This window comes from Balaenoptera physalus (assembly GCF_965194825.1).
Source record: "Balaenoptera physalus genome assembly, chromosome: 4".
Taxonomy (NCBI): Eukaryota; Metazoa; Chordata; class Mammalia; order Artiodactyla; family Balaenopteridae; genus Balaenoptera; species Balaenoptera physalus.
In genome coordinates this window covers 137,715,213-137,737,844 of record NC_138891.1, presented here as the reverse complement: position 1 = coordinate 137,737,844, position 22,632 = coordinate 137,715,213, and the positions used below count along the sequence as shown (strand labels likewise).

At 47.7% G+C, this 22,632-nt stretch overlaps 2 protein-coding genes and 2 long non-coding RNA genes across 10 annotated transcripts in view; 2 read left to right on the top strand and 2 right to left on the bottom strand.

Annotated features, from left to right (window-relative positions):
* The window catches only part of DOP1B (DOP1 leucine zipper like protein B), a 107,102-nt gene extending 99,165 nt beyond the window's left edge, over positions 1 to 7,937 (bottom strand). For 4 of the 6 annotated variants that reach the window (XR_014262702.1, XM_082458732.1, XM_082458735.1 and 1 more), the window contains exons 1-2: positions 7,782 to 7,937; positions 1,701 to 1,865 (exon numbers count right to left, since the gene is read on the bottom strand). Coding sequence is in view for 5 of the 6 variants with exons in the window: in XM_082458732.1 (XP_082314858.1) it covers positions 1,701 to 1,838 (138 nt within the window). In the remaining variant the exon portion in view is untranslated. Of the gene's footprint in view, positions 1 to 1,700; positions 1,866 to 7,065 lie in introns of all 6 variants that reach the window. The other 2 variants (XM_082458733.1, XM_082458734.1) reach the window with 2 other exon arrangements.
* A 252-nt stretch (positions 7,938 to 8,189) lies between these two features.
* On the top strand, positions 8,190 to 13,596 carry LOC309659287. 2 transcript variants are annotated; one of them, XR_014262708.1, is made up of 4 exons: positions 8,190 to 8,265; positions 8,302 to 8,753; positions 8,880 to 9,545; positions 12,310 to 13,596. It is a non-coding gene; the product is annotated as an uncharacterized lncRNA (long non-coding RNA). The 2 variants fall into 2 exon arrangements; XR_014262709.1 differs by having other exon boundaries at positions 8,192 to 8,265; positions 8,880 to 13,596.
* A 101-nt stretch (positions 13,597 to 13,697) lies between these two features.
* On the bottom strand, positions 13,698 to 20,942 carry CBR3 (carbonyl reductase 3). The gene is made up of 3 exons (XM_082458895.1): positions 20,510 to 20,942; positions 18,571 to 18,678; positions 13,698 to 14,184 (listed from the first exon to the last, which is right to left on the bottom strand). The coding sequence occupies exons 1-3, from the start codon at positions 20,796 to 20,798 to the stop codon at positions 13,748 to 13,750; spliced, it is 834 nt and encodes a 277-aa protein (XP_082315021.1). The 5' UTR covers positions 20,799 to 20,942; the 3' UTR covers positions 13,698 to 13,747.
* Positions 20,943 to 21,167: 225 nt separating this feature from the next.
* The window catches only part of LOC309659289, a 44,131-nt gene continuing 42,666 nt past the window's right edge, over positions 21,168 to 22,632 (top strand). The window contains exon 1 of the long non-coding RNA XR_014262711.1: positions 21,168 to 21,833. This is a non-coding gene — a long non-coding RNA (uncharacterized lncRNA). The remainder of the gene's footprint in view (positions 21,834 to 22,632) is intronic.

Here is a 22,632-nt window from a genome sequence, read left to right as displayed (position 1 = left end):
CTGATGAATGGATAAACAAAATGTGGTCTATTCATACAATGGAACATTATTCGGCCATAAAAAGCAATGAAGTACTGGTACACACTACAACGTGCGTGAACCTTGGAAACATGCTAAGCGAAAGAAGCCCAACACAAAATACCACATTATTGTACCAATCCTTTTGTACGAAATATTCATAGACACAGGAAGTAGATTAGTGGTTGCCAGGGACAGGGGAAGGGGAGTAACGGAGAGGGTTTCCTTTGGGGAGGTGAAAATGTCCTGGAACTAGATAGTGGTGATGGCTGCACAACATCGTGAATGTACTAAAAGCCATTTAACTGTACACTTTTAAATGGCTGAACGGTAAATTTTATGTTACATGAATTTTAACTCAACAAAAAAATAATGAACACACCCCCCCTCTCCCCAAAAGTATGCTGTTTTTAGATTCCAGGAGAGTCAAGTACTAAAACAGAGAAACATCTAAAAGAACCCGAATCTGTCCAAGTCCCATTCCAGGGCTTCTCGCTTTCCCCTGAAAAGGCAACCCACCTTCGTTTAAGACAGTGAATGTTATCTTCAGCTAGAAAAAGTCCCGAGTCAGAGCTCTACAGCCAAAGCACTCTCCAGCTCTTATTTGCTGTTTTATTACACGTCTCCACCCCAGCCAACACCAGCCGTGATGTTCACATGTTGTAAACACACTTTGCCGAGACCGTGCAGTTTCCCGGCCACTGCCTGTAATAACTGCCTGTCTCCTCTTTGCCATCTGTGGGTGCTGATAGCTGCCTTCAGGCGGTTGGTGCTGGACGGCTGCCCAGGCGCTGCCCCCCGTGGTCAGGCTGCTGGCGTTCTCACTCCCCCTACCCTGGTCCCTTGAAGAGGTAAACGGACAAATTCTTTCTCTTTAGCGAGGTTTGTTAGAGTCCCCTGGTGTGTGTGACCTGGGGAATGGGGACCTCCCAGACGAGGCTGGGCATCTCCCAGCTCCCATATGGCACTCGGGCTCCGAAGTCAGGTATCACAGCCAGGAGCCCTGGCCAGACAGTAACGGAGCCAGGCACAGCCTCTTCGAGCCCAGGTATCTTCTTCCTACAGGTCACAGTGGTCACCTGGGTGCTTGGGCATCACTGTGTCACCCTCCTTCTGGGCAGGATGGAAAAATACAACGGTCCCCATCCACAGAACACGAGGTCAAGCCCACATGCGACCAGTTTTGGTTTTCTTAGACGTAACCCGTTTTCCCTCGTCCAAACACATGCACAATTTCTGGGCAGATTTCCATAATTATTTCATCCTTTATTCTTCTAGGAGTTACCAGTCTGCAGTAAAATGGCAAAAAAAGTAGACTGGAGAAGAAAAAGCCATCAAAATCCTAAGCAGTACACGAAGGACAATTCATCTTGGAATAACTGGATAATTTATAAATTTATCTTGTTCAGACCTAAATACTGTTGAGAAAAAAGACTGTTCAGCTGTTCTATCGACTATATCCACACTATATGTCTATGCTTAGAAAAAAAGGGCTGAAAGGGGAGGTACGTACACCAATAGGTTAATAGTGGGTAACTCTGGGTGACAGAATTATGGGTGGTTCTTATCTAATGGCTGTAATCAGCACGTAGTGTGATATTAAAAAGACAAGTCCTTGAGACAATAAAAGAACAGCTGTGTCCCCGCCTCCCTGCAATCCAAACACTCCCTGCCCCACATACCTTGTTGAGCTTGCCCAGTGAGGATATGAGATCCGCCCATTCGCTGGAGGACTCAAAATTTCTTAAAGCCTTTTCAATCACAGAAGAGTAATTTCTGTATCTGTAATCATTCAATAGCTCCTGCTCTTCTGGATCCATCTTACATTCTCGCAGTAGAGAAGGTATCTAAGAGGGAATCAGAGAGTAAACAAATGAGGCAGCTCTTCGAGGATGAAAAGCGTTCCCAGCCCAGAGCCCCAGAGGACACGGGGCCACAAACGTTCCTATGCACAAACGTGCTGGGCGATCCAACTCAAATATTTAGCAAGGCCGCTGAGCCAGGCACAATGGTAGATAAGAGATAAACGGTTCCGGCCCTCCTGGGCTCTGAGGGAGACAAATGGACAGAGCAGAAAGAAGTAAAACGCTAGGGTTCCACTCAATGGACAAAATGAATTCTCGGAACAAAGTCACAAAGTGGCTCACTGCACATTGTTGCTGACTGGTGATTCTCAGCGCAGGCGGTCCCTCCCGGCACAGGGCATTTACAAAACCTAAGGAAAAGCAGATCTATGGTCTTAATTGAACAGTTGGTTTAGCAATCCAGTCCTCTACAACTAGACTCGGAGAGAGGAATGGAAATATTCTACAAGAAAACCAGGCGGAAAAAAAGGACCTAAGGGTGAAGCGTCTGACAGCAGTGGTGGCAGAAACCCACTGCGTGCCTGTTCATTTACTAAGTGCCAATTATCTGCCAGGCCCCCGACAGCTCTATGCCCCTGGGTGAGGAGTCTGAACGGAGGTGTGTCACAGCAGGGCCCAAGCAGTCATCGTTTTATTCTGGCCCTTGTATATTCTTTGATGGACTCTTTCTTTCTTTTTATTTTTTTTTTCCTGTGGCTAGATGCATTCATTATATATGAACCACTGCAGCTACTGCAAAGCCTGAGACATCGACTGCCTGAGCCCGATGCCAAAAGCAACCATTTCCTTTTTTCATCCCCAGTGTGACAAAAGGAAACAACGTGAGATGCTGCAGATTTGCCTTTTTGAAAACATCCATCATTTATACATTATAACATATAGAAATACATGCCTAAGTTTTGTTTTTACTCCTTCATTTAAAAAAAAAAATCTGAAGGTCAAGCCATCGGTCTATTCAAACAACTTACAGCTCTGACAAGCACTCCACAAGGCGTGGAAATGTCAAATCGTTCCCTTGACTTGTCGCCAAGCTCCATACTCCAGTGTTTTCTCAAAAGTGATGACTTAGGGTTTCCACTTGCCTCCCTTCTTTAGTCTTCGTCTGATTAAGATCTATTTAAAGTGTGGCAGGCACCCACACCAAATTCCCTGCCCCCTTTTCCACACTAAGGGGACCCTCATTTTGCTCAGGGCGGCACTCTAGTTGCCAGCCTCCCTTACAGCTAGGAGGCCGTAGGACAGTGCTGGACAAGTAGAAGTTGCTGGTGGGCACTCTTCTGGCCTGTTGTCCTCCACCTTTCCCCTTCTTTCTGCCTGAAACAAAGGTTTGATGTTGGAGCTGAAGCCACATCTTGCAACCACGAGGAAAGAGCCATCTTTAAGGCATGACTTCCCTGCATAAGTGGAAGGACAGAGCAGTTGAGGCCCCAGATGGCTTTAAGAAGGTGCCATACCAACCCTGGACGCTCTGCCCCTGGACTTACTGTTTTCTGCACATAAGAGCTGATTTGTTTAAGCCGCCGTTCAATCAAGTTTTCTGTTACTCACAAACAAACACAATCCTGTTTGATTTATGAACCTAAGTAGTATCTCAGTAGTACGTGGTCTGAAAGGAGAGAGAAATACGGAGCAATGGTGACATGATTAAATCCCCTGAGTTGGAGTTAGTTGGCTAACCAAGCTGCATGTAGTCAGTCAAATAAAAAGCCAGATATCACAGACGGAAGAAACTGAACTGCAGGGACAACATGATCTTTAAGCCTCAATCTTTCATTTATTGGCCACAGTGAGGTTGTAAGACTCCCATGATATCTTCTACTTCACTTTCCAATTGCTCTGGGCCCATTGTGGTCTTCTTAAGGCCAACACAACTTTCAAGTTGCCAACGTCAGTGGACCCTGTTTCCTCATTCACCTCTCAGGAGGACTGTGCAACAGGCCACTTCCTCCTTCTCCAAACAGCTTCCTGTGTGCCCACACTCCTCTGGCCCGCCGACATCTCTGCTGTACCTTCTCTGCAGGCCCATCCTCCTCTACACGACTGCCAAATGCTGGCATTCCCAGGCACCAAGCTTGGGCCTTCTCTCTCTCTCTACCCTCAATGATCTCTCCATTCCTTTAACTAACAAATACCATCTTCATGCTCATGACCCACAGATTTATAACCTCCCGAACCTCCCCCTGCAAGGCCCAAATTCATGCAAATGTTTCCTTGACTTCTCCACCCGGATATGGCACGCGTGTCTCAAACCAGGTGCGTCCCAAACTAGACACTCGAGTGTCCATCAACAAAACGTGGCCTAGCCACACGATGGCACGCTATTCAGCAATGAGAAGGAACAGAGTCCTGAAACATGTGACGGGGTGGATGAACCTGGAAAATACAAGCTTAGTGGAAGAAGCCAGTCATAAAAGGCCACTTACTGTATGATTCCATCTATATGAAATGCCCAGAATAGGCCAATCTGTAGAGATGCAAGTAGATTAGATAGTGGTTGCCTAGGGTGGGGAGTAGGAACAGGGGAGTATCTGCAAATGGGCACAAGGGATCTTTTGGGGGGTAATGGAAATATGCTAAAATTGGATTATGGTGATGTCTGCACACCTCTGTAAATTTACTAAAAATCACTGAACAGTATATTTCAATGAATGAATTTTATGGTCTGTAAATTATACCTCAATAACACTGTTTTTGAAAAACCCTCTACTCTTTTTTTTTTCTTTTCCAATATAGTTTATTACAGGATATGGAATATAGTTCCCTGTGTTATACAGTAGGACCTTACTGTTTATCCATTCTATATATAATAGTTTGCATCTGCTAATCCCAAACTGCCACCCTAACCCTCCCCTACCTCCCCTCCCCCTTGGCAACTCACAAGTCTGTGAGTCTGTTTCTGTTTCGTAGATAAGTTCATCTGTGTCATATTTTAGGTTCCACATAGAAGTGATATCATATAGTATTTGTCTCTTTCTTACTTACTTCACTTAGTATGATAATCTCTAGGTCCATCCACGTTGCTAAAAATGGCATTATTTCATTCTTTTTTTATGGCTGCGTAATATTCCATTGTGTGTATATACAGCATATCTTCTTTATACATTCATCAGCTGATGGACATTTAAGTTGCTTCCGTGTTAAAAAACTCTCTGCTCTTAATTCTGTCTGCTCAACCTGCTCCTTCTCCACTCTTCTTTTCCTCAGAAAGTGGCCCCGCCATTTATGGGAACTTCAACATCGTCCTGGACTCTTCCTTCTCTTCACCTGTCACACTCAACCCAAGTCCTGTTGGCTCTTCTTCCAAAACACCCGTGGACTCTCCACTGTGCAAGCCACCTTTCTCCTGCAAGCCTGCAGAAGCTTCCTAAGGGTTCTCCTTCACTCTTGCCCCTCTCCAGTGTACTTTCACACAGCACTCCAAGTCCTCTTAAAACATAAAGCACTTCCCCACCATGTTTAAACTCTTCCCATTAAGCCTACAGTAAGTCCACACTCCCCCCACCCCACTCTGTGGCCTACAAGGCTCCACCTGCCTCTCTCCTCAAGGCACTCTGCTTGTCCTAAGACAACTCATTCTACCACAGAGGCTTTGCACATGCTGGGCCTCTCTGCAAAAATATACTGTGCTATGCATAGGCACACAGTAAGATTGCCTGCTCATTCTTGGAAAGGCCTGCCCCTTTTTCTGAAATAATAGCCTTCATACTTTTTGAAAATATCAAGGATGGTAATGAGAGGTGTAGTTTGTTTTGCCAAGTAAAGAGATAAGACTTTAGTACATCCCAACAGTCCGTAAGTTTTTTTGCTTTTTTTTTCTAATTCCAGGAAATGTACAGGTCTGAAATCCCGTGTCTCTGAACCACTGCAATACTCCATGCAGTCTGTTCACTGTATTAGGTGTCTACGCACTGGAGAAAGAAACATGAACAAGGCAGGGTTCTACTCTCACAGTTCAGAGCCTAATAAAAGAGGAAATACCTAAACACATAATTTCAATTTAATGCGGCACACACAGTGATGGAGGGTGGGCTGATGTAACAGAGTGATGCTGGCAAGAAGGGCAGAGGAAGCCCAGCTACCAGCAGAGACGTCCTCAAAGTCCACAGGTGTGGGCGCTTGTTAGCAGGAAGAGAGCCTTGTCAGCGATAACATGTGTTTAGGAGGGGAGGTGGCAAAGGGGTACCACTGCTCATGGTGAGGAAGGCGTCAGCCAGGTAAGAGCAGGTAACTGGAGCAGTTCAATGTTATGGTTGGTTGTAAGAAGAAAGTACTATTCAATGTAACTAACTGGTGAGAAGTAACTCACCAGTAATGTAACTGGTGAGAAGTTTGGAAATATGCAAGCTCTTTTATTTCAAAATATGGGGCACTTGATACTATGCTAGTAAGCGAGTCTTCTGGGGGGGCTTGGCAAATCCATCATTTCTGCATGTATTTCTCTCACGCAACACACAAGAGTCCTAAGAGATGGGTATTATCAGCCTCCAGATGAGGGTACTGGGAAGCAGGCCCTCCAGAAAATTGCTGGGGTCACATAGCAAGCAACTGGCAGAATTAGAATTCCAGCTCAGGCCAGCCAGGTGCCACAGAGCCTCGACTACATTAAGCTACAGGTAAAATTAATAGTGCAGCCCTTATAGAGCTCTTTTGACAATGTTTTTGTAATCTACTCTGGATACCTTTTCTGTGAGAGATTCAATAGCTCAGTAAGACTGATAGAGTTCTACAGCCTACTAACAATTACACCCAAAGGAGTAGTCGTATAAACAAGCGTATCAGACCAGATGAATCTGCCAGAAAATGGAAAATGTCAGCTGGGAATCTCTCACCTTAACCATTCTTAATTTCTTAGGAAAACAAGTTTGAGTGAAAAATCAACTGTCTAGATCCAAAAGAAGTTAGTATTAAAGATGTTTACACAAAGGACCGTTTCTGAGTTAGATGAAAACATAGGTGAGTGAACAGTGTCAGAGTCACCCTCCCATGAGCCAGAACACTTATCAGTAGATAATGATCCTTAGTCACAGCACAGAAACACTCATCTGCAAGTGGTTTGATCAACTGTAGGGCACATGATTTTGAATCGGGTCTTTCAGAGTGGTAATTAAATTGAGGTGGCAAAAACGTAAGACACATAATGGGAGCAAGCTTTGGAAGGAGAGGAGCGCCTCCACTGCCTTACCAAAATATCCTGCAAAGATTCTCCCAAGTGTCGGGCAGCTGTCCCAGGTTAGGGAAACACCTGAGGGTAACAGCCTCCAAAAGCAGCGGCACTGAGTTGCTAAAAAGCCATCCAGGAAGGCAGCAGCCGGCAATCCTGCAAGACGGAGGGGCCAGGCGGCTGAGCGCGCACTGCGGCTGGGATCCCTTCTCCTTAGGACAGTCGGGAAGACTTGAGGGTCTTCCTTTAACAGGAAAGCCTTCATCTTATAAAGGTCTCGATCCCTAGCCCTGCTCCCTGACCAGGACCGCGAGCAAACAAAGCCGCGGCTTCGGCATCCACCGGCCGCGGTGAGGAGCGGGCGGGCCGTGACCCACCTGACCTCCACCTGCCGGACGAGAGGCCGCGCCGGGCCCGGCCGCTCTTCCTTCGCTGCGGGGAGCCGGGGGAACTGGGAGGGGACCCCGCTCAGCCTCCCGGGCTGCCCCTTGCGGGGCCGGGGCCGGAGCCCACGCCCACTAACGGCCTCGCTAGGGCCGCCCCCGCACTGCAGCAGTGAGCGCCAGCGGGCCCGGGCCGCGCTCGGGGGAGCCACCTGCACACCGGGCCCGCCTCCAAGGCGCCGCCCGAACCCTGTGCACCCGGGGAGGACGCACCCGCCGCTCGCGGACCCGCAAGAGGAGACGCCCCGGCTCCCTCGGCTTCGCCTGGCGGCCGAAGGCGCCGGCCCGACTTACCGGCGGCAGCGGCCTTCTCGGCGGGCGCGCCTAAGGGAGGCGCGGAGGAGCCGAGCTGGACGCGAAGGGTTAAACGATCGGCAGCTGCGGCGCGGCCGGGAGCCGGGACGGCGGAGGAAGCGCAGCGCCAGAGCCGCAGCGGCCACGGCTCCAGGACAGTGGGCGGGCCGGCGAGCGGATCTTAGACGCTTGGGGGCGGGGACAAGGGTGGACCCTCGGTGCGTGGGGCGGAGCCTAGAAGGGCTGGGCCGGGAGGCGGGCCCTTGGCGCATAGGGGCGCGGCCAAAGGAGGGGCTCCTCTGCGGACGGGGCGAGGCAGGGCGGAGAGGCGGGCCCTCGGCGCGTTGGGGCGGGGCTAAGGGTGATCCCTTGGTGAGTGGGGCAGGGGCCGGGGAGTATCCTCGACGCTCGGGGCAGGGCCCGGAAGGCGGGCCCTTGGCTTGGGGGGCGGGACCAGGAGGCGGTACCTCGGCTGGCGGGGTGGGTCCCGGGGGGGGGGGTCCCGGGGGCGGGTCCTCAGCCCGAGGGGGCGGGGCCTGAACGCGGACTCCAGGGCGCCGGGCTCCCACCCCAAGTCTCCCGCAGCTTCCCGGCGGTGGGCGTCGCTGGCAGCCAGAACAAGTAGCTCCCGCCCTCGCCGCGGGTCTGCTTCTGGGAGGCATCGCACAGGCTGGGGGGAGGTTTGGCTCCGCCTCTCATCTGGGCCTTCCCCCGACACACCCAAATGGAAGGGGACGTCGGTCAGTGAATCAGCCGGCCCAAGGAGAGGTTTGGAGTTACAGGCAAGGAGAACCGATGGACCCGAGAAAGGTGGGCTCCATGGCACCTGGCCATCGGGACTACACCCAAACTCTCGGGGAGGAAGCGAAATGAACCCTTCTGTACTCGCTCGGGCCGCTGGAGGTTTGGGGACCCTGGTAAGGTGCGCCGGTCCCACAGGCCGCACTTTTCCGACCCTTGGCATCGGAGAAGGTGAGGTGGATAATTCCTGGAATGAGCTTCTTTATGTGGGCTCTGGCTCAGAAAGGAGACCTCAAATCAAGTCTAAAGAGCATTCATGTTTCCAGATAAACTCTAACCCCTTCCTGTCATCCTCAGGAGCCTTCGGACTTGGACAGTCCAGACGCACCCTTCCTGGCCTGACAGCTGCAGAGCAAGAAGCACCTGATGACGGGACTCAGGCAAATTTCACCTGAGCATCCTGATTGCCCCAGCTCAGGCTCCCAGCCAACCAAAGCAGTGCCACCTGTTGTTGAGGTTGTGATTTCTATGGAAGCCTCTAACAATTTAACCCCTCACTGTCCCCTGGGAATTTTCAGAGCTAGTTTGGGGCTCATAAATGCTAGGCCATCCATGAAAGAGTTTGGAGGGGGGTGGGAGTGGGGAGTCCATGAACACGTTGAAATTGTGTAGAATATTTTGTGTGTATGTATGTTTCTGGAGAAAGAGTATAGAGTTTGTATCAGATTCCCAAGGGGATCTATCACCTCCCCCCAAACATCAAGAACGTTTTAATAGTTTGGGATGCTGGACCTCTCACCAGCGAGGCTTCTGATTCTGATTCCATCTCCACCCAATTGGCATATACCAAGTGTCCCAGATGTAAATCCTCTAATGGTCAATTCTAGGAATGGTCTTAAAGTAAAAACAGAAGAAAACTAAAAGATTGAGCATTTGCAAGACAAAGAATTAATTTCATGAGAATTGATTTCCTAATGAAGATGTGATAAACTCCATTTTTACAAAAACAAAGTTGACAAACAGGTGAGTTTCTTTTCTTTTTTTTAGGTTTCTCAAATCCTAGCCACACTGCACATGGCATTGAACTAACAGAGATAAAAGAACTGCTTATACCCACCATTAAGGAGAGCGAATCAGTTTGTCTGTGCCAAAACCACCATGTACAACTTTGTCCTAATGCATTTATATAAAATAATACACTTGCCTTATAGTTAGGTCACCTAGCTCTGAAGAATGCCAGGTGTGTGGGAGGTTAATATAAATTAACTTTGACAAATAAGGGTAGTGTAAACCCTTAAAAGAACTCCATTTATAATCAGGATTATATGTAAATGTACAGCACTAAGATTTAAAAGTTTATTCTTACAAGGATCTGTTTACTTGGGTCAAGCTGTCTTGTCACCCTTGATGTACTGAGCTGTGTTCATCTGCTTAAGACATGTAAATAGCGTAGGTTCCTTGCATAATAATACTCAAACTAATTAGGGCACTTCAGATTTAATTTAAATCGGAATTTTACCCCTTTTGACAGTAAAGAAAGCACTGTAAATCAGAGGAAATGGGTCAGGCTGGCCCACCTATTAGGAAGATTGGCCCAGGGAAACTCATCCTGAGTTTCCATGTGCAGATACTGGTCACCCTCCAAGCCCGTCTCTTCACCCATCTGTGTAGAAATCTTGCATAGTTCTGTAGCTGATGCTGTTCCCACTTTGCGGTTGACTTGCAGTAACGAGTAAACCTTTGTCAGGATCGTCATTATCACCTGCTTTGATCTCCACTGCATCACTGTTTGGGCTCTTGGGCTGTCACAATCCTGTTACAGTTCAGTAGGTGAGGGCAAAGTCTACAGACCAGGTCTAAAGCTGATGCTGTGTTTGGGTTTCCCACACAGGTGTCAACCTAGAAAAGTGTATCACAGAGAAGCTGATGTGGATGGGATCTCTGGCACCATTTGATGCCTAAAAACACGTATGAAATAATCCATTTAAAATATGCCACTTCAGGGAATTCCCTGGCAGTCCAGTAGTTAGGACTCCACACTTCCACTACAGAGGGTGCAGGTTCGATCCCTGGTTGGGGAACTAAGATCCCACATGCCGCGTGGCACGGCCAAAAAAAATAAATAAATAAATAATAAAATATGCCACTTTAAAACCGTATTTCATATATCTACTTTATGGAAAAGTTCACACAGAGGCTGGTTTGGGGATCTGATAACCATATGGCTTACAAATCCCTTAGATTCAATGTATCATCTCCCTTAATTTTTACACCAAGTGAGTTGCCTGTGGTCTTTAGACTCGTAATAGTGAAGCTGGATGTACCAAGTGGTAGGCACCAAGGAATTTTTCTGTCAGACAGTCCGGGATACAATTCTGACTCTTGGCTCTTAGCTGTGTGATCTTGAGTAAGTTAATCAGCCTCTCCAAGCCTTTATTTCCTCACTTGAAAAAATGACATTAATACCTACCTCAAAGGACTGTTGTGAGAATTATGTAAAACAATGTCAGGAAAGTATTAAGCGTGACATACGGACTAGCACGCCATGGGTTCTCACTTCATGATATTTTTGCCTTTACAGCACACTGTGAAACGTTTTCATGCACTTCTGTTAGATTCCTTTTGGTTGTAAGCAACAGTAAGTCACTTCAAACCAGCTTAAGGAAAAGGGAAACTTCTTTAAAGGATACAAGAGTTGCTTAGAGCATCTCTTAGAACCTAGGGTCTCAGGGATGGTCTGAAGCTGGGGAATGGATGCCACTGTGAGAAGGGGGGCCATCTCTCTTCGGGCCACTCTGTAGCTGCTTTTCTTGAGAGTCAGTTTCCTCCTTCTCTGGCTATGCCCGGCTTCCTCTGCTCCTTAGACCACGTGGGGGGGGGCGTGGCCACTCAGCAGCTCTGAGCATTCCCTGATGCAGTCCAGCTGGTCCTGCGCTTCAGAGGAAGGGTCTACAGCTGGAGCAGTCAACAGAGGCTAGCAGGACAGAGTCATCTGGCAGCTGCCGCAGCTGCAAACATGGGGAAAGAGCAGGGGGGATGGGTCCGGGAGAGAATTCTTGGGAAGAGGGTGCTGGGCAGACCATCGAATAAGAGCCCCCAGTGACCTTCCCATAAAAATAAGAAATTCCATTCTGATCAGCAGTTTACAATTAGGGGTCTTCTAAGTGGGCTACATGCTGATCCAAAAAATGTCAAGGTGGGATATGGCTAGAGACAAAAAAGGGAGAAGACATCAAAGGAATTGGCCTGTTTACTCATGCATTTCCTGTCTGTGACGCCATCAGGCAGAGCCTGAAAGTGCTCTACGGCCCCTGGGCTTCTGCCCATCATTGGCAGGAGTCTGGAGGCTGGCTGCAGAAGTCCAGAGTATGAAAGGTATTCAGGAAACTTATGGAAAGCCATTAAAATGTTTTTAGAACCAGGCAAGGAGTCATTAAAATGTCTTAGGAGCTATGGTCTGAGACGAATATAAGAGCATGCGGGATTTAATCAGGCATTATAGAGACGGCTAGAGGAAGTGAAGTGCAGTCTGGGTGGGATTCAGACTTCCCTCTACCCAAAGTGGATGGAAAAGTGATGTGAGGGTTGTGAGAGCTGAACAGACATTTTGCAAGGCTGCCATCGCAAGTCAGAGAGTCGAGAATAATAAATACCTTGCACCCTGTTATAGACCAGAAATACTAGTGTCACCTGTGTAGTCCTGGTCCCCCAAATAAGTGAAACCTTCAGCACTTTCATACTTTACTGATCTCCAAATGAAAAACACCATTACCCCTTATTTCTGCAGTGCTGTTGTCAGGAGATACGACGTGACCCTTGTGGTCACAATCAAGTGACAAAATTGCTGTTTCCCACTGTGAACAGCCCATCACAACTTGGTAAATCTGTGGTTTCTTTCCTTTGTATTTTGTCCATCGTGCACCTGTTGCATTTTTGTTGTTTGGCTACCCATTCCTTCTGAAGTCTTGACTCCCTAGCAAACTTTCTTTGCAAGTATATTTCTTGTCTTTCGTAAGATCCTTTGGTCTCCAGTTCTTTTTTCTGCAGGGTATAACCAGAACGCAGGAGGCTGGTTGCAAAACCAATCTCATTTGGAAGCAGTGGAGTTGCCTGTTGTCAGAGAGACTGCAAAAGGGGCTCAGGGAGGGGCATCCGAAGAACCACCCTGGGCTGTACCTTACAGGGGAGCAGAATAGGTTAAGGAGAAAATATCTGCATGTGTCGGAGCAAAGAGGTGGTCTGGACAAAGTTGCCCAGGCATGAACCAGATGAAAAGAGTGGCAGGGCAACCTTGCAAACGTTCTGGGAAGAACACAGGATGCAAAACCCAAACGGAAAACCTATTACGGAAGAAACCATAACCCAACAAAATAAGGACATTCCTCCCCGAGTCCCTCAAGCCACACAACTTCGTAAGTGTAAGAACCAATTTCAATGTACTCAAATGTAGGAAAATAGAATGAGATATAAAGCAGGGTTGCAGAACTAAGGAAACAGGATAAATCACCATCCTTATAGAGTCGACAACCTGGAAACAGCAAGGGACACCTGGAACGCGGCTGGGACCCGCTCTGCAGCCCTGGGACCTCTCAGGAGGCTAGTGGTTCTCTAAGTGCCATCCCAATACCAGCAGCACCTGGGAACTTGATAGAAATGCCCACTCTTGGGCCCCAATTCCAGGCAATGTTTTAACGCACCCTTCAAGTGATTTGGCTGCCCTCTAATATTTCAGAACCACTGGACTATGTGCATCTCCCTCTCAGGCTAGAGCTTGGGCAGAGCAAAATTGCTCAGCTCCATTCCAGAACTAGACACTTTCTTTTTTTTTTTTTTTTTTAAATAAATTTATTTATTTATTTATGGCTGTGTTGGGTCTTTGTCGCTGTGTGCGGGCTTTCTCTAGTTGTGGTGAGCAGGGGCTACACTTCGTTGCGGTGCACGGGCTTCTCTTGTTGCAGAGCATGGGCTCTAGGTGTGCGGGCTTCAGTAGTTGTGGCGCAGGGGCTTAGTTGCTCCGCGGCATGTGGGATCTTCCCGGACCAGGGCTCGAACCCGTGTCCCCTGCATTGGCAGGCAGATTCTTAGCCACTGAGCCACCAGGGAAGTCCCAGAACTAGACACTTTCTCATCGACGCCCCGCAAGGACAGAAACAGAATCAGACTACAACACCAGAATTCATTCATTCCCCAAACATTTATTAAGCCTCAAGTGCCAAAGCAGACATTCACCAGTTTTGGACGACTTTGTCCCAGACTAGCTGCCCATGAGGCTCGGTGGCATCTGGAGGCAGGAGGGCCAAGTAGACGGGAGTCTCAGCCCCCTCCTCCACGGTCCTGCAGCCGTGAGCCCCCGCCATGTCCGTCTTCACCCACCCGGGGCAACATGCGTTCAGCAGAATCCTGTCCGCTTGTCTCTTCTCATCCAGACGCCGGGCCAGGATTCTCGATAAGACTGTGACCCCCAGTTTGGACACCCCATAAGCAGAGTTGGGCCAGCCCTCCCTCTCATGCACCTCATTTTTTGTGTCCTCCACGAACTTTTTCATGAGCTCCACCAGGTCTTCCTCTGTGAGTGTCTTACATCGGAACTTCTCCTGCAGGTCTTCGCTGCAATTTTCAAGGGCTTTGGAACCCTGTAAACTACTGACATTCACCACTCTGCCTGAAACAGAATAACAAAAATATACAAGCATGTCACAAATAAACAATCGTTGGTTGACTACTGACAAACATGATTGAGTCATGGGGCAGGTGTAATTGCTGATTTAAAAAATGATTCTAGAAGGCATTAAAAAAAAACCTCCAAAGGCATTCAAAAATGCCTCAAGAAGGCACCAGTGGGTTTTAACTTTTTGTCCCCTGTTCTCCCAAAAGGAAGAACACATTTCTGTCAATAACAGGGGCTAAAGAGCAGTGATTCATTAGGTGAGCAGAAGTTCGGTCTGTAGTAGAATCACCAGGTAGTTTTATAAAACACACCCTCCTACACACACACACACATTTCCAGGTACTTGTGAACTTGCTTTCCGGAGGACAGCGCCCTCACCCTTAGATTATTTCCTAGGGTCCTGGGGCCACCTCTGTACCCCTGAGTGCCAAAATCAGGTTTAAGCAATCCCTTGCCAATGACCCTTGTCTATCCTTAATGATGGATACTTTCACATGTGGAATGGGTTGATTCTCCATCCCAGTTTTGATTTTCATTGCTTTTTTTAGCCCATAGTTAACAAATAATTAAATATAATTAGTGAGTTAATATTCATATTAGCAATGATTCACAGCTACTAAAGAGACAGATCTGTCCATAAAATAAAATATGAAGGCCAAAAACTAGAAAATAATTTGAAGCATTGATTGAAATCCCCAAACCAGTGAACGTGTGAATTTACACATTCTGTCCAACATCAAAAAGCACCAAATTTGGGGGGTTCTTTTCTCACATATTATCCTGAATCCATATTCTTTGCATCCAACAGGATAACTGGATTTTATTTCATTTTCTGAGTGGCATTCACCACAGGTACACATTTGTCGGTGGGGTGTGTACGTGCTGGGAGATTCTTGTGGGCCCAGCCCCATACGGAGATGCCCTCACTCTGTCCTTGTACATAAGCATCTCACATAGCCCGCAGGGACCCAAGACTCTTCAGTATATTCTTTCCTTCCTTCCTTCTCTCTGTCTCTCTCTGGTAATAACATATTTCTTTCCCAACTTTTAACTTTGAAAAACTTTGCAACCTACAGAGAAGTTGCAAGAATGGTTTAATAAACACCCATATATATACCCTTCAGCTGAGTTCACCAATTGTTAACATTTTGCCACATTTGCTTTCTCTCTTTCTGTTAATTGTAGACAGATACCATAAACCTTCACCTTAAAACACTGTAGTATACAGAAGGGCATTCCCTTCCAAAACCACAAATGTGATCACGTTAATCATGATACAACACTATTATCTAAACTATAGTCCATATTCAAATGTCCCTAATTGTCTCAATAATCTTCCTTTATAGGTTTTTTGTTTGTTTTCATCCTGGGTCCAATGGATTGCATGGACCCTGGAGGGATAAATGGATTGCATTTAGTTGTCCTATCTCTTTAGTCTATTTAGACTAGAGCAGTTGACAGTGATCTTTTTAAAGACTCTAAGCCATTATTTTATAGTATTTCCCCCAGTTTAATCGATTGGCATGATTTTTTTTTTTTTATGATTAGATTCACTTCAATATTTTGGCCAGGAATTCTGCTTTGCTAAAGTTATGCTCTTCAGTACTTGCTAGGCAGCTTTGTACTCAAACGCTTGGCTGCTACAAGGAATTAAATTCAAACAGGAAAGGAGGAAAGAAAAGAAAAAACAAATTACAGGAGCTACTCTATGCCTTCGATGGAAAAAAAAAACTTCCTAAGAGGAAGAGGCGTCCTCTTTGATCTCAAGGCACACCCCTGGGGGAGAGGCAAGGGGTGACAGTTGCAACAGCTAAATGGGCCTAATCAGCCCTGAGAAGGGCGCAGCCCACACCATCACCACCACTCTTTGCTGAGGTCCAGGTGGCTCCACGGTCCGGAAACAACCCCTACTGCGTTCCGGCAAGAGTGGGCAAGTAGCGCCCCCTAGTGGCTGAACAGCTGCTTAACCTATTCACTCAATCTTTTTAAAAATTATTATTTATTTATTTATTTATTTTTGGCTGTGTTGGGTCTTCGTTTCTGTGCGAGGGATTTCTCCAGTTGCGGCAAGCGGGGGCCACTCTTCATCGCGGTGCGCGGGCCTCTCACTATCGTGGCCTCTCTTATTGCGGAGCACAGGCTCCAGGCGCGCAGGCTCAGTAGTTGTGGCTCACGGGCCTAGTTGCTCGGCGGCATGTGGGATTTTCCCAGACCAGGGCTCGAACCCGTGTCCCCTGTATCGGCAGGCAGATTCTCACCCACTGCGCCACCAGGGAAGCCCATATTCACTCAATCTTGAACCAATAAGCAAGCGGGATAACTTTCTTTAAAGTGATATTATAAAGCTAAATAAAGAGTGGCTTTTAAATCAGCTTTGAATGTGGAGAAAGTGACTCCCTACAAACCAAGGGGCAGATGCTCAGCGTTTTGCCCTCCAGGGTGACGTTTATTGAAAAGTCACCACTATTCTCAATGTGTTGTAAACCAAAGATTCCCGCTTTGGGAATTACTGTTACAGAAAACTGGTTAAAGACAGTGATTCACCAGCACTGGGTTGGTCCCTGAGCCCCACCCTCCCCAAAGACTTCTTTTACCTTTCAAAATGGTTGGTTTACAATCATTTGGTGCTATAATACTTCCCTCACTAGAACTAATTATCCTGGTTTGATTGAGGGGTGAAGTTAGGAAACTGGGATACTGTTTCCAGCTCTATTACTACCTGGCTGTATTCACTTCTCTGGGGCTCAGTTTCCTTCTCTATAAAGTGAAGGTGTAGGAATGTAAGATTTTTCAATACTTTGCAGCTTTCAAATTCTGTGATTCTAAAATCCATAGGAAGAAGATTTCATGATACTTGGTAAAAGACACAGCTACAATGGAATACTATGCAGCTGTAAAAAGAATAAGAGCCCCAGATATAGTAAGTGAAGAAAGCAAGGTGGCAAACATTATACTTAATGTCCTTTTTTTTTTTTTGTAAAAAGGGAAGCATATATATATATATATATATATATATATATATATATATATATATATATATACACACACACATTTATTTTTGCCTAGATTTGCATTTAAAAATGCCATCCCCTTGACCCTGGACACTCACCAACTCCATGCCCCTGGACCCAAGGCTTCTTTGAGCCAGTACGTGAAACTCTACCTGTGAGCTTTCTATGATCCCATCCCACTAAGAAACCAGTAACGAGAATCACCTGTGGAGGATGGGGAGGGGCAGACAGGTGGAACTCTCACCATGCATCTTTTTAAATTTAAATATTTTTGCACTGGAGATCATCTTTCTTCAAAATGTTAAATTAAGAAAAGCATGTTTCTAGAAAGAACCGCAGAGCTCTTCTTCCTAAGAATCACAGTTGATTTCTTGGGAAAGAAAATCCTCAGGGAAGCAAGGCTTCTCTCCCCACCTCCCAGCACCGTTGTAATTTACACAGCTAGGATTGTTTGTCAGCAGTGGTCTTCCCTGCTGGACTCTGTGCTCCACGGACAGGACTGTCCATGCCCACAGTACTCACCACTGTATTCCCAGCACCAGAGTAATGCCTGGGTTATGGTAGGTGCTCAATAAATGTTTGTGGGAAAAGTAATAAAAGTTATTCATTGAATACTTGAAAGTGTGGGAAAGATATTTCCTAATAAAGAAAAGTTTCTTTTCGATGCTCTGAACCAGCTTGGCAAAGGTTGGTACAAGAAGAAAGGAATAGAGGAAAATTCATAGTAATGAGAGAACAGACCCTTACCCCAAGCCCCAGGTGAGCTGGGTGAGGCCCGGCCACCTTGGGGAACTGAGAAGGACTGACTGAAGTTGCTCAAAGGCAAGAGGCCTTTGGGGACTTGAAACACCTTATCCTTCTAGGATTCAGTTCATGACTTGGGACCCAAGAGCATCATCATGTATCATACACATCTTTCTTTATGGAGGTGGGGGAGAAGATGAACTTTTCATAAATGTTGAGGGAACAACTGGGTAGCCATATGAAAAACGGTACATTTGGAGCCATCTCCTTCCTACACAAGGATAGACTTCAAATGCATCAGGTATCTAAACATACATGCATCTATACACGCCTAAGTGCACTCATGCCTGCAGGCACACAAACATACAAGTTCTGGAGGAAAAGTGAATTAATTCTTCTATAAACTTGGTGTGGGGTATACATATCTTTCAATGAAGCTGAAATGTTCGGGTGAGGAGCTGGATACTCTGAGAAAATAATGCAGTTTTCTATTTTTCCCCCTAAAGAGAAATAGCACCCCTGGGTGATTCCTGAGGGACAGCCCCCCGGCCACCCCCCCCCCCGGGGGGGTGGGTCACGCCTTGCCGAGGGGAGGCAACCTGACAGTCCACAAAGCTGGACTTACCATGAGGTTTCACTATCGGCAGTAATTCGCTGCAGACATTTCTCGTGGCAAAAAAGTTTGTCTTCAGTGTCATCTCAGCTTGAATGTCAAACGGTGTCGGATCATCAACTTTCAAAAAGAGAAGGAAACAAAGTCATGCATTTCCTCTTGAAATTCATAAGACAAACTGGATCTTATCTCTAATGAAAGACAAAACCAGCTAACTTTTTAAAAAATAAATTTATTTATTTTTGGCTGCCTTGGGTCTTCGTTGCTGCGGGAGAGCTTTCTCTAGTTTTAGAGACCAGGGGCTACTCTTCCGTTCGGTGCGCGGGCTTCTCATTGCGGTGGCTTCTCTTGTTGCGGAGCACAGGCTCTAAGCTGATGGGCTCTAGAGCGCAGGCTCGGTAGTTGTGGCGCACGGGCTTAGTTGCTCCGCAGCATATGGGATCTTCCCGGACCAGGGCTCGAACCCGTGTCCCCTGCATTGGCAGGTGGATTCTTAACCACTGCGCCACCAGGGAAGTCCCCCAAACAAACTACCTTTAAAACAATTTTTAAACCAAGAGATCCGTGGTTCTCAAACTTGGAGCGTGTACGGGAAGCACTTGCGGGGCCTGTTAGAACACAGCATTCTGGGCCCCGCCCCCAGAGCTTGGGATCCTGAAGGTCCGGGGTGAGGCTCCAAAATTTGCATTTCTAACCAGTTCCCAGGTGACGCTACAGCTACTGGTCTGCGAGCCACACTCTAAGCAGCAGTGATCAAAGTTCTCAGTCTTGGATGGGCATAGGAGGCACCTGGGGATTCTGTTAAAATGCAGATTACAATGCAGCACGTGTGGTGGCGGGGCTGGGGATTCTGCGATTCCAGCGAGTGTCCAGGGGGGCAGGCGCTGCTGGCCGACAGCCCACACTCTGAGGGGCAAGAGCTTCCAGCTGAAGTCAGTGTTCCTCCGTGTGTCCTCCAGGAAGCCTGGTATTTATCCACCAATTCCCCAGCCGTCGGCTCCAGGGGCTGTCAGTCGCCCCCCGCCCCCGCCTGCGCTCGCAGAAAGCCCGCAGACCGAGTTGCAGGTGCAGGTGCACGGCGCTGCCGAGGGCCCAAGGCCAAAGGGGTGAAGACTTAACGCTTCACAATGCTTCGTTTTCCTCCGCTCTGCCTCTTAGATTTCTCTTCCCCACTAGGTTGTAAGTGAGGCTGGCCTGTTTATTTCTACCCGCAGCACATGGCAGATCGATAACTCGAGTAATAAGAGTAAGTAATCTCCTTGATCTCCTCCCTCCCGCGCCCCGCCCCCCGGCCCCAAAGGAAGATGCTACTTCAAACCACACTTATATATGTTTGATAACAAACATAGCTTCCCTGGGGGTGGGAACCACGCTCGCTTCCTTTTTGCCAGAGCCTATCAAAGCTCTCCATGAAAAAGCTCCATTAAAGCTCTCTCAAGTCCACTAGCGCGTGCACGTGCGCGCTAATCGTGCTCCCAGATTCACTTCCTGTCCCGAGCAGATGCCTCCCCGCATCTATGAATGCGCCCTTTCACGGAAAGAGAAAGCCCAAAGTGAGTTTGGAGACCCTTCGCAGAGAAAATGTTTCTTGCATTAGAAAGCTCAGGAGCTTAGCAGGGCGTGGTCCCCTCCCAGGAGACCGATTCTCTTGCAAACCTCAGCAGCTGTCTGTTCTGGGAGGGTCCTGGGCTGAGCCCTGGCGTGCTCAGGCCCGCACAGGCCGGCAGGCGGGCGGGGCGCACTGTGCCCGGCGCCCGGGCGGGTCTTGAGCTAAACAAACCGCTCCCGCGACTCCGTGGGAAGCGGGAACAAGCCGTGGGAGGCGAGAGCTGAGTGCATCCCGAGGGGCGGGCTCTGCCTTCCATAACTTAAGTGGGCGGGTAGGGGGCGTATGCGGCTCACTGTCTCGCACCCACGGAGCGCCCGGGGACCTCCCGCCCCCCACACCTACTCTTAAAGGCGATGCCCGCGTTGTTGACCAGCACGTTGAGCCCCCCGTACTCCTTGCGCAGGAAGGCGCGCAGGGCGCGGATGCTCTGCAGGTCGTCGATGTCCAGCTGGTGGAAGCGCGGGCTCAGGCCCTCGCCCTGCAGCTGCTGCACGGCCGCCCGGCCCCGCTCCACGTCCCGAGCCGTGAGCACCACGTCCCCGGAGAACTGCCGGCACAGGTCGCGCGCGATGGCGAAGCCAATGCCCTTGTTGGCCCCGGTGACCAGCGCCACGCGGGAGTAGGACGGCATGGCCGGGTGCCGGGCGCGCGGGGCTGTTGGGTGAAGAGCGAACCGGGCCGTGGGTCACGGGCGGCGCGCGCTGCGGAGGCCCGGCCACAGTCAGAGAAGCCAGGAAGAACTGTGTTCTAGGATCCAGCGCTGTGACTTGCAGAGAACGAGGCTCCGGTCCTCGGTCCCTCCCCTCCGAGGAGGGGCCGTCTGTTCCTGAAGGTTTGGTAACGCCCCATTCCCGGGTCCGCCCCCTCCCCGCGATGCGCCCGCTTTTGATCCCGCCTCTTGAGCCAAGCTGTGGTCTGCGGGGTCGAGACGTTGTTCCCCTAAAGCAAAAGCGGACGGTGACGGGTCGATAGGGTCTAGAGATTCCTTGCAGTTGGATTGAAGAAACTATTGTGGGAGAACCCCAAAAGGAGAAAAACAAGTGCTGAGTAATTTTCTTGGGCGTGCGTCCGTCATCCACTGCAAAATGAGGGTGTTCGCTTTTTCCTTGACTACAGTGAAATTATTTCGACACGGTAACTGCTTCTCAGGACATAGATCCCATTCCTTGCTTAAGAGAAACTCAAGAAAGGAATGAGAGAAAAAAAGGTCCCAAGAACAGATTTACAGGTGTGGGCAGGGTACCTAGCTGTGTGGGATCCTAGCTGTGTGCGCCCCCAAGTGGGAGAGAATGTTTATGAAACTCTCATTGTGGGTGAAGCCTCTTACCGGGATATTTTTATTCATCTTACACAACTCCTACGGGTGCTACGTGTGTGCATTTTAGGTTTGTCCAAGGAGGATACATATATGCATCTTTTTCTCTCAGTGAAATTTGTGCCCACAAAGTTCAACTGAAAATGAATCTCCAAAGGTGTGTCACGGTGTGGACAAGCAATTAGAACTCTCCCACCCACCTTCTTTAGTGTAATCTGAGTGTGTTTGATTAGTGACTTTTAGATTTATGGAGAGCTACCATCTCATTATGACTCAGCTCTACCCAAGCACAGGTTGGCTGACCTGCCTGTGTCTGTCACCTTGACGCCACTTTCTCCATCAAGTCAACAGGTGAGGTCAGGAAGGTGGGCACCTGCTGGGGCTCACCCAGTATTTTCTTTTTTCTCCTAAAGATTATTTGGAACTCTATTTTAAAGATATAGGGCTCTTCGGGTTTTTTGTTTCTTCTTGAGTGAGCTTAATTCATGTTTTTCAAAAAATTTGTGTATATCACCTAAGTTGTTGACTCTGACATGAAGTCGTTCATTACATGCCCTTATCAATCCTTTTAATATCAAGAGTGATACCACTTCTCTCATTCCTGAGATTGGTATTTTGTGTCTTTCATATCTTTTTCTTGATCTCTCTGGTTAGAACTCTTTATTTTCTTGAGGAAAAGCTTTTGGTTTCATTGATATGTTTCTCTATTTTTTCTGGTTATATTTCCATTCTAATCTTTATTTCCTCTCTTCTCACTTTGGGTTTTATTTGCTCTTTTTCTAGTTGGTTTGTGTTGTGGGTTTTTTTGTTTGTTTGTTTGTTTTGTTTTGTTTTTTAACCATGGAAGCTGAGATCATTGATTTAAGATCTTCTTTTCTAATATAGACATTAAGGGCTATTAATTTCCCTTTCAGTACTATGTTAGTGGCATCCCGTAAACACTGATATGTTGTGTTTTCAATTTCAATCAGTTTAAAATACCTTCTAATTTACTTTTTGACATCTTCTTTGACCAAGGATATTTAGAAGTATATTTTTTAGCTTCCAACTATTTGGGGATTATCCAGATATCTTGCTGTTATTGATTTCTTAATTCTGTTGTAGTCGAGAACATACTTTGTATGACTTGAACTCTTTTAAAAGAGTTTTT

What these genes read in the sequence shown, in the direction of transcription:
- CBR3 (XM_082458895.1), bottom strand. Translation starts at nt 20,798, where the DNA reads ATGCCGTCCTACTCCCGCGTGGCGCTGGTCACCGGGGCCAACAAGGGC. An exon ending in CGCGGGCATCGCCTTTAAGA is followed by an intron (nt 18,679 to 20,509) that starts GTAGGTGTGGGG and finishes TCTTTTTGAAAG; the next exon opens with TTGATGATCCGACACCGTTT. An exon ending in GCCGATAGTGAAACCTCATG is followed by an intron (nt 14,185 to 18,570) that starts GTAAGTCCAGCT and finishes ATTCTGTTTCAG; the next exon opens with GCAGAGTGGTGAATGTCAGT.